General features: G+C 39.4%; 1 protein-coding gene across 1 annotated transcript; it reads left to right on the plus strand.

Annotated features, from left to right (window-relative positions):
- Positions 1-643: 643 nt before the first annotated feature.
- Positions 644-9,836, plus strand: LOC131503088 (odorant-binding protein-like). The gene is made up of 7 exons (XM_058714462.1): positions 644-946; positions 1,454-1,590; positions 4,818-4,888; positions 7,210-7,311; positions 8,149-8,250; positions 8,643-8,687; positions 9,590-9,836. Exons 1-7 carry the CDS (start codon positions 701-703, stop codon positions 9,646-9,648), a joined length of 762 nt encoding a protein of 253 aa, XP_058570445.1. The 5' UTR covers positions 644-700; the 3' UTR covers positions 9,649-9,836.
- Positions 9,837-10,339: the final 503 nt, after the last annotated feature.

The raw sequence follows: 10,339 nt of genomic DNA on the forward strand, positions 1-10,339 counted from the left end.
TTTTCTCCAAGCAGAACACTCCCCTACGAGCTTTCCATCAGTACAAAATTGTCTGATTTCACAATCAACTCACAGGGTCACTCAGGACACTCTAAACCTTTGTCCCCAAAAAACCTCCAAAGTAGTGTACCGTCCAGCTCATTCACCTACTTCAGAGTCTGGGAAATAAAGGAAGACCTAATGTTTCCACACATTTGGTCTGTGCCTTGGGCATTTATATTTATGAGTGGGCATAACTCAATGCCCACACATAAATCTTTCTGTCTTTCAACAAGGAAAAGGGTGCAGTTTGCTGGGGAAAGAAGGTGATTTCCTTGAAACTCATCTGAGAGAAAGGGAAGGACAGGTTTGTTCCCCGCACTCCCCCCCTCCAAGAATGAGTGAATGAGTCTCAGTGTGACATGAGATATGCAGGCTTGATCCAAAATACCCTGTAGGCAAGCCTACCTTCTGAATGTCCTTTGGAGGGGTTGATGGAGGAAATGACTAACATGCCTGAGGTCTGAGAGATCTTTGGGATACATTGCTGCCAACAGGATGTTTACTTTCAGCGTTGTACAATGGTCTCTTGTGAAAAATGACAAGTAGATAAACATTGCCACATTCACAGATGTTTACTATATAAAGAGGTCAAGATTCTCAGCAGCAGGTAATTGATTCTGAGCTTCCTCCAGAGGAGAAACCAAGAGGTGTTAGAAAGATGAAGATTCTACTCTTACTTCTTGGAGTCGTTCTGGTTTGTGGCGGCCGCCTACCTTTACCGGACGGCCGCCTACCATTACCAGACAGCCGCCTACCTTTACCGGATGGCCACCTACCTTTACCGGACGGCCACCTACCATTACCAGACAGCCGCCTACCTTTACCGGACGGCCGCCTACCATTATCGGACGGCCGCCAACCTCTACCGGATGGCCGCCTACCTTTACAAGACAACCTTGCAGAGGTACCAGAAAAAGGCTGACCTGACGTGGACATCTTCATGTGTGTGCCTCTGTGTGTGTGTGTGTGTGTGTGTGTGTGTGTGTGTGTGTGTCTTTTGGGGGGTTTTCTATGCATATCCAAATTTATGTGCATCTAAGCCTAGCCATGCACCTGGAAACTCGGAATCCCTCTGTTCATCACCTCCTAACACATTTCTTTTGTACATGTCTGCTCTGGTCTACTAACTGGCTGCTTCCCCCGTACTTATAAAAGAGAAGGTGCGTCAGCCAAAGAGCTGTTGGGTTTGAGCTCTTGCATTTGATAAGAACGAGTGTGCTATTTCAGGACTATGTGAATTTTTAGTTCTGCTGCAGACTTGGGTTTCTCAGTATTTTATAAATCTTGCTTTTGTTCCTTAAAGTTAGGTAGCTCACTGCTGATGCAAAAGAGGAGGGAAACCCATGCTGGATGATGTTGGAGGCCATCAAAAGAATTGGACCAACGTTTCTGATGGAAACTTTGCTTTTAGCTTTCAGGAGAATGGAACACGCTTTTGGTCGCAGCCACCAACGTTGACAAGATAAGCAACGGCCCATTCCCCGGTTATATGCGCAAAGTTCACGTGGACATAACAAATGGCACAGTCGTCTTCAATATTTCTGTCATGTAAGAATAGCACAGAATGAAAAGGCCTGATCTGATGACCCTGAGAGGGCATCTGAGTTGCATGTTTGCAGTGAAATACCTCGGTGATGTTGAAAAGTGAGACTCTGAGTTCTTAAGAAATTCAGTACACCCTTCTTGCTTTAATGAGATGATTCTCAGGGACCTCCTGTGACCATAGGGTTCCCGACACTGGCCTCAATCATTCTCTACCCTGAAGAACTCCCAAGTAGCAATGTTTAATCATTATTAAATTCACCAAAGCCTTTGCTGCTTCAAATATTATTTATAAGATGCTCACTTTCCTGCAGGCATTTTATTAAGAACTCAAGAGTAACAGACGATGAAGACACTTTTTTACTTCCATTGTTCAAACCAGAGCCAGATACAGATCTATAAAGTAATAATATCATGCATGAAAATCTTTACTAAGAGCAAAGATGCGGTGGAAAGAGGGCACCAGAAAATGACAAATGATCGCATAGTTGAAGTGTATTGCCAAATTGAAAACACCAGCAATCACACATGCTGATGAATTCACCTGGAAATAACAATGATTTCCACACCAACATTTGACTGCCAGTAGACGACTCCTAGGATAACAAAATGAAGCAGGAGGTATCCCTGAAATCAAAGGAATATAGGGCATCTGAAAGCACCAAATCATGCAAACAGATCCATGGCCTGTAAGATTAAAACATCTATTTACATTGCAGGTGGGAAGTATCATGCTAATTTCTATCTTTCTGAGTTCAGATGGAGCTGCTTGGGGGAACTGATGATAGCTTATGATAGTTCAAAAAGTTCTCAGGATAAAGAAATGAGAAAACTTGCAAGGGGTGGTGACAGGGGATTATAAGTAACCGAATGAAGTCTGTTTCTGAAGACCCAATTTCTAAAGCTATAGGTCGAATGCAAGAATCTTTCAGTCTCCACTGCTCACACACACATAAACACAGGCACATACTTTGAAGAATGAAAAATAAAAAGAGACTGACATGAAGGAAAAGAAAGGGTTATGTTTGGAGAGAGTGGTTTATAAATATATAAATATAATTGTGTATTAAATTATATAACATGTTATATAATATGAAATCTTATACAATTATAATATGGAATAGTATATAATAATAATATATGTATATGCCTGCAATATAGTGAGCATTCCATAAATAACACTCGAAGGCTCTACGAAGTCAGTAATGGATAAAACTGCAGTATATTATATACAATAATTATATAACATTGCATATATACATACTTTATATGTAATATACACGTGATGTTATATAATTATGTAATTATGTATATAGATGTAATAGAGATGTAATGTAATACAATTATATAATTAATTATATAATTGATTGTATATAAAATATGTAATTGGTTATATGTTAGATACAATAATCATATAACATTGCATATATACATACATTATATGTAATATACATGTAACATTATATAATTGTGTGATTCTATAGATACATATATGTAATAGATATGTAATCTTATATAATTATATAATTGATTATATAACTATATAAAATACATAGTTGATTATATGTTATATACAATAATTATATAACATTGCATATATACATACATTGTATGTAATATACTTGTAACATTATATAATTAGGTAATTATATACATACATATAGGTAATAGATATGCAATGTTATATAATTATATAATTGATTGTATATAAAATATATAGTTGGTTATATGTTCTATATAATATATAATCGATTATACACATATTATCAGATTACACACACATCCTATTTCAACAGATATACCTGTCAGTTTTCATTAACTTTTTAAAGAGTACCTTAGGGTCTTTTTCTCTCATTTTTCAAATTTCTGTGTCCTTCTGTGTTTAGTAGACTTTCCCTTTGGACGCCCCCCCTGCAATCAGGTTTACTGAAACGCAAGGGACGTGGAGTGGTAGGTATCCATGTGAAGGCATAGTTCAGTGAACTTGGACCTATGTGTACATCCACTGCACCCTCAAGATCCATACATTTCCAGTCCCTCGCGTCACTGCCAATCAAAGTTCCTCGTGTATGTACCAATATGTACGTTTCCGACTTCCCGGGTAACGTTTCCACTTTGTGGTTGTCTTGAACACCTTGGATACGAACTGCTCTGCACTAATGTCTGTGCCGACATATATTTATTTGCAACTCTTCTCCGGTAGCCCTGAACTGCTGCATCATGGCACACGAGCATATTTAACCACAGAAAGGGTCAAGCTGTTTTCTAAGTGAGGGTGCCTTTTGCATTCTTGCCAGTAACGTATCAGATATTTAGCGGCAGCACATTCTTCCTAAACCTCGGTATTGACATCTTTTGATTTTATGCAGCCCGTGAATGTGAGGTACCAGCTCACTGTGGTTTTAACCTGCATGTCTCTGATGAGTCATCGACCTGAGCACGGTTTCCTACACCCCTTTCATGACGGGTCTGTTCAACCTTTTGCCCCATTTTACTTGGTTTACTTCCTCTTTTACGATTTCTGCCGTATTCATTCCTCCTGTGTTTCCAAATATGCATTTTTTATCATATACACACACAGGAATGCACAAACTCTCACGTTATATATGTGACACGTATATAATTGTTTGTAATACACATGTAGTTTCCATCCGGCACATCCACGCATCATGTGTATTTATGCATTTGCTCGTGTGTGTATGTATGTATGTGCGTGTGCACACATATGTGACTTGATGTCTAATTTTCTGAGTAGTGTTTTTATACAAGGTTATGGTTCTGATTAAATTGAGCCCATCATTTTTTCCCCCTTTTCTGGGGGGTGCTTTTTGTCTATTATATTATGTAAGAAATCTTTGCCCACGTTGTGAGAACCGCCAAGGACCATCTTGACGGCTCTTCTTCTCTTTTTCCAGAAAACCTTTAAGGCAAGGGAATGTTCTGTTTGCCTTCTTTTCTAATAATTCAGATTTCTTCATGTTTAAGTGCCTTTAAATATGACTTGTTTTATAGTCACTCTTTAGAACTACCTGATTCCACGTGTGGACAAAGACATTTTTGGCAGGTGACCTTTGATGGTGGAAAACCTATTTCTTCTCTTTCAAATGGCACGTTGTTTACAGGCACTGAAATGATGCCTCATTCAGATTCTTGTGCAGTTGAGACAAAGAGAATGTTAATTGTGGTTCAAAGTTTGTTTTCATCGACTCACTCGAAGACATTTTGTTTTTAAGGATGAACGGACTGTGCACAGAAAAGTCTGCCGTGGGAACCATTGGGCGTGACAAGTTTATCAATATTGGTTGTAAGTACAAGTATTTTACTGAGATATTAAGGTCAAAATCTTAGTCTCCACTTCTTTCTGGAACTCTTGTCTGCCTGAATTCTAGTTCAACTAATCATTGGAAATGTGACCAGGCACACTCCCCTAAATTATCTATCCAAGCACTTTATCTTGTCGTGCACAGTTAAGTCATAGGACATCGGTGGCCCCTTCCAATTTTGAGTATTATTAAATCATTGATAAGTGCTCAGGATGTTTATTTCATAAAGTTCTTGAGTATATGAGAATGTTTCAAGATAATTTAAATGGCCTTAGGAACTAAATATAATAGGTCTATCCTCAGTTTACATATCAATCTCATTTTGCTTTAAGAGAATACTTTTTTAAACATCATCTTAAAACATCTTACTGCATTCCATTCTTGGGAGATTAACCTACAATCCAAGGAAATCGGAGTGATTTTAATCACCAGGCACATTTGTTCGTAACCTCAGCTTCTGTTAAAAGCAATGGGGATGTCGGCCAGCACTTAGATTCTAAACTCTTCCTAATTACCCTAAACAACACCCCAAATTTTAAATGGCCTAATGTCTAAATATCTGATTAAAATTGTGATGTGTAAGTCTGTGGTTACAGCCCTCATCTAAGATAAGAAACAGCACAACGACTTGGCAAAAAGTAAAATATATGCAAACAAAGTGAATTATATGCCTGGCATTCGACCCTACGCATATTCCTCAGTAACTTATGTTCCCAGATTTTTAAAGTTATGTTTTCACTCTTCTTAGCTTTACATTATTTTTTCCTTTGCCTGAGCCATCAACGTCCTCTATCATCTTTTCTTTAATTTTCTTCCTTTTGGTAACCCCTTCTAACTTAGATTTGGACAACTTGAGAAGGGAGAATGAGCTGCACGTACTGTAACAGCTCTTTGGGAACTAGGAATTGTAACCTACCCAGATCTGTTCTGGAGAAAGTGAGGTGTCACACTGACAAGCAGAATACCAGCAGTGGCCTTGAAAACACCCCAGAGGCTCAGAAGACAGATTTAACTTCATCGCTTCCATAACCTGCACTATCTCTATAAACCTATTTAGTGAGATTTCCTGCAAAGCCCTTCACTTAAAAAAATTTTTTAATGTTTATTTATCTGAGAGAGAGAGAGAGAGAGAGAGCTGAGCACGAGCAGGGGAGGGACACAGAGAGAGGGAGACACAAAATTCGAAGCAGGCTCCAGGCTCTGAGCTGTCAACACAGAGCCTGACGTGGGGCTTGAACTCATGAGCTGTGAGATCATGACCTGAGCGGAAGTTAGATGCTCAATTGACTGAGCCATCCAAGCATCCCTACAAAGCCCTTCTTTATAACATTATCATTAAAACATTTGGTTACTAAGAATCTGAAGAGATGTATAAACTCTTATTTAAATTGTTCCAAAGTAACCTAAGACTCATGGACCTAAGAGCAGGCCTGTGCAACATTTAGGTCCATGCCACTTTGACTCTGAAGTTGTTTCAACTTCCACTTCATCTCTGGCTGGGGCTGACTAAGGCTATTTGAATGGGAAACACAAAGTGGCATAGTTTCAAATAAAATCCTGATGAGTGGTTCCAATAAGGCATTGTGTACGTTGAGAGCAGAAGAGAGAACGGATATTAGAAGGTTTGGTGATGACGCTAGGTTGGTCAATGCTTATTCGTTTTCTTGTATATGTGCCAGGGTAGATGGGCAGAGCCAGAGTGGAAGGTGCCCCTGCAGGCGGGATCTGAACGTGTGTATCCTCACAAGTAAAACCGTATTAATAAAAATGCATATGTTCATGGCAGCCAGAAATTTGTTGGGTAATACACCTAGATGAAGGGGGCAGACGCGAATGGCTCAGAAGATTGCCCAGTGTAGGATAGGCACTCAGCACACAGTCATGCAGGGTTTTAAAGGGCAACTGAATTTTGGTCTTAAAGAGAAATCATCTCCATTGGCAGGATAAGGAAAATAGGAAGAGATTTTAAATTTGTATTTCATAATATGCCCTATAACAAGTCGTGTTGTTCAAAAAAAGTTGCCTCCACTGGAACACGTGTTTCAGAAAACACTTTAGTAAGACTGGAAGGGGTGAAATGTTTAATTTTGGAAGAATGGGGCGATAAGAAAAAGTTCCTTACGGGCCTTGTCTCCGTGTCATAAGCAATGTTAGCATTTGCTGTGTCATCGGAGGGACCAATATGAGAATGTTTTTACCAATATGCTAATAGGCCATCGTAGAGCCAATCTCCAATACATTCACTAAGGCAAGGCTACAGTTTATATACATTTTACATATATATTTTTTGTCTCACTCACAGATACGAATCAAAATATTTTAAATATTTTTTCTGCCAATTCACATTCTATCATAATCAACATGAACATCAGAAGAAACACCGCACAAGAGTTTGTATTGCTTGGTACGTATATCTTCCTGACGATGGTCATGGCCGTGTAATATTTCCACTGTCAGCATTCTCGGTGTGAAAATCAGAGGTTGGAGGTACCAGATCGTAAGACATTTAAGAATAATTCCCATTGGTGCAAAAAAAAATTAGTTTGATTAGAAATTATTTGCTAACAAGTCAACTCATTTCAAGCCACGGCTATCTTCGGGTTGACCCCAATTCCTTCATTTTATGACAATTTTTCAAATAGACTCTTCAGCCTCAGAGCAGAAACTTAAAAACAACAAAAAACCTTCCTCCTGTTTAATCCTTTCAATGCACTATTGTGAACATCAACGATTTCCACCCCCAGGGGCTTGAGAGGGGTGTTTCAGCTCTGAGATACTAGGTTTCAAGTTGGAAAAAGGCATTTGAAAACTCTGGTTTTCATAAAAAAGGAAGCTGTCTCCCATTACCGTGTGACAGGGCTATGGATGGGAAGGTGAGAACCGTGCTTGCATTTTCTTTGGGCCCAGACCAGGGGTGCATGTCAGAGCCAGAGTCTGAGGTGTAGGCAGAGATGAGGTAGGCTGGATATTCTTGATGGATTAGGCCCCCGATTCATGGATTTCCTGCTGTTTTCCTGGAGTCCCGCTGCTGATGTTGGGCACTGCATGGGATACACAGGGGGAAAGCAGTGAACGGCTCCTACCCACTTAGGTCAGGCAGCTGACACTGGGACAAAGTCAGTGGCAACTGTTGGAGACTGAGTTAAAGACTTGATTTCCCCATTCATTCTCCTCGTTCTGCATGCAAAAATTCTTACAGGTTCTAATGGGCAATTTCTGCTTTATGCACGGTGATTTTCAGGCAGAAGACTTCATCCTGATGACAACGACTTTGCAAAGTTCAGGGAGTTGATGAGAGAAAACAATATTCCCGAAGAAAATCTTATAGATATGAGCAAAACTGGTAATGTGACTATATATATATATATATATATATATATATAAAAAATATATTTAAAAAAAATATATATTTTTTAATATATATATAAAATATATATATATATTTTATATTTTATATATATAAAAATATATAAAAAAAAATATATATATATATATATATATATTTTTTTTTTTTTTTTTTTTTTTTTTTCCTGAACATATCTCTCACCTGATCTGTAAAAATGCTATCTGGAAAAAAAAAACAACAAAAAACAAAACTGATTCATTTTACATTTTCTCTTCCATGAATTATCTTTCATAAAACCCATTATTTAAAAGAAGAAATCCATACAAATATTGGGAAATGGCCATGGTGGGTTGCTCCTTTATTCACCTTTTGTATTTGTCTTTCCCCAGAGAAGTGTCCTAAAAATGAGAGCAGTACCACCCGTCCTGAACACTGTAAGTAAGAATGACGTGTTATCAGTGCCACTAAGTCAACTCAGTAATTATGTCACTAGAGAGCTTTTTTATGTTACATGAGGTTACTTTTTTTACCCCAAGATTGCAAACCAGTTGAGGTGATTAATGCTAAAAAGCAGTTTGGGGGATAAAGCATTATTTCACAAGAATCATGCCAGTGACAGCCATTCAGAGAGAAGCAGGAAAGCCAGATGCTGGTGGGGATGACAGGAAAAATGAGTTTTCCAGTCAGTTCTGACTTGAGGGCTGTCCGAATGCGTCACCACTCCATGTCCACTCTTCCCGCTCACCCCGTGTTTAATTTTGCATAATTGCAACAGCCACCTCAGGGGCCCTCCTACCACGCCAATGACACAAGCGTTCAATGTGTATTTTCTGGCAGAACGTGATTTCCTTAAAGTGTGATTGTTAAACCTTTAAAGTAATACGAGCCTCAAATTACGATTGTGCTCTAGGCTAACACATGCCATTTGTCACTGTTGTTGGGAAGAAAGGGGCGAAAGAAAGGTCAAACAGAAATATTAGCTTTCATGCTGAATATAATGTCCTGAGGCCAGAGAGCTTTTGCAATCAGAAGACCAGAGTGTAAGTCCATCAAAGATCCTGTAAAATCATGTTTGATGTGCCATCCCCATGAACATTCATTCTGAAATCATGAAAGTGTTGGAAGGGATCCTGATTATGAAAAGTCCCATCACACACACATCCCTGAAAAAATTCCAGTGGGTCCCCCCCATATCGTGGGGATGGAGAGTATGATGTTCCCTGTGGGATTGGTGCACTGGGTCAACTAAACGTCCTCCGAACCCTTGATGTTGTACTTCCTGAGGCTCATACAGTCCACTCAACTCAACCTCCTCCCCTGTTTTATGCACCTGTAGCTGCATCCCTGAGAACCAGGAACACGGTCTTCCCCATGGAATCAGGATCAACAGCATGAAGAGTATGTTCCTTCTTTCTGCCTCACATCATTTTCTCTATTCATAAACATGTTCGCCTTTCCCATCTCGTCTCTGTCCATCACCATTCAGGTCCTGTTTGGGGTCACAGGATTTCTGAATGATTAAATAAATTGATTACACATGTATCCTGTACCTGTGTGTCTGTGCACATATGCATGTATCCTAAGCCTGTGTGTTTAATTTTAAAAACACATAAATATCCACTTTACATACAACTACCCAGGAAACCATGGCTATCATAGGATCAACATCCCATCAGAGACAATTCAGATTAGGCTTAAATAGAAAAGCCACAGAGGTGTCTAAATGAGAGGGAGAAAAAGGTCTAAACCTCAGCGGAAGGGACGATGGGTATTTTTACTATAATGGTCAAGAAAAACGTCCCAAGGAAGCATCTTATCTACCACAAGGAAAGAAGTGTGCACACCTCACTGAGATTTATACACAGACAGTCTACAGTGCCTCGAGTCATAATTGAGGGGAAGTGCCTACCATCACAGCACCATTACCCATGAAACTGAGGAGAAGGGCTGCTATTTCCTTACAGTAGGATCACAGTCATTACAGATGGGGCATCACGGTCATCCAAGATGGGGCAGCAGCTGAGACATGGTCAACCCAGGGGGTCATGGTGTCAGTGTAGCGCTTGGACAAACCATCAGGTGGTGA

This window comes from Neofelis nebulosa, chromosome X, assembly GCF_028018385.1.
Source record: "Neofelis nebulosa isolate mNeoNeb1 chromosome X, mNeoNeb1.pri, whole genome shotgun sequence".
In the NCBI taxonomy this organism is placed as follows: Eukaryota; Metazoa; Chordata; class Mammalia; order Carnivora; family Felidae; genus Neofelis; species Neofelis nebulosa.

Coding starts and splice junctions, on each gene's coding strand:
- LOC131503088 (XM_058714462.1), top strand. CDS start 701: ATGAAGATTCTACTCTTACTTCTTGGAGTCGTTCTGGTTTGTGGCGGC. Junction 7,312..8,148: donor ACAAGAGTTTGTATTGCTTG/GTACGTATATCT, acceptor GGTGATTTTCAG/GCAGAAGACTTCATCCTGAT. Junction 8,251..8,642: donor TATAGATATGAGCAAAACTG/GTAATGTGACTA, acceptor GTCTTTCCCCAG/AGAAGTGTCCTAAAAATGAG.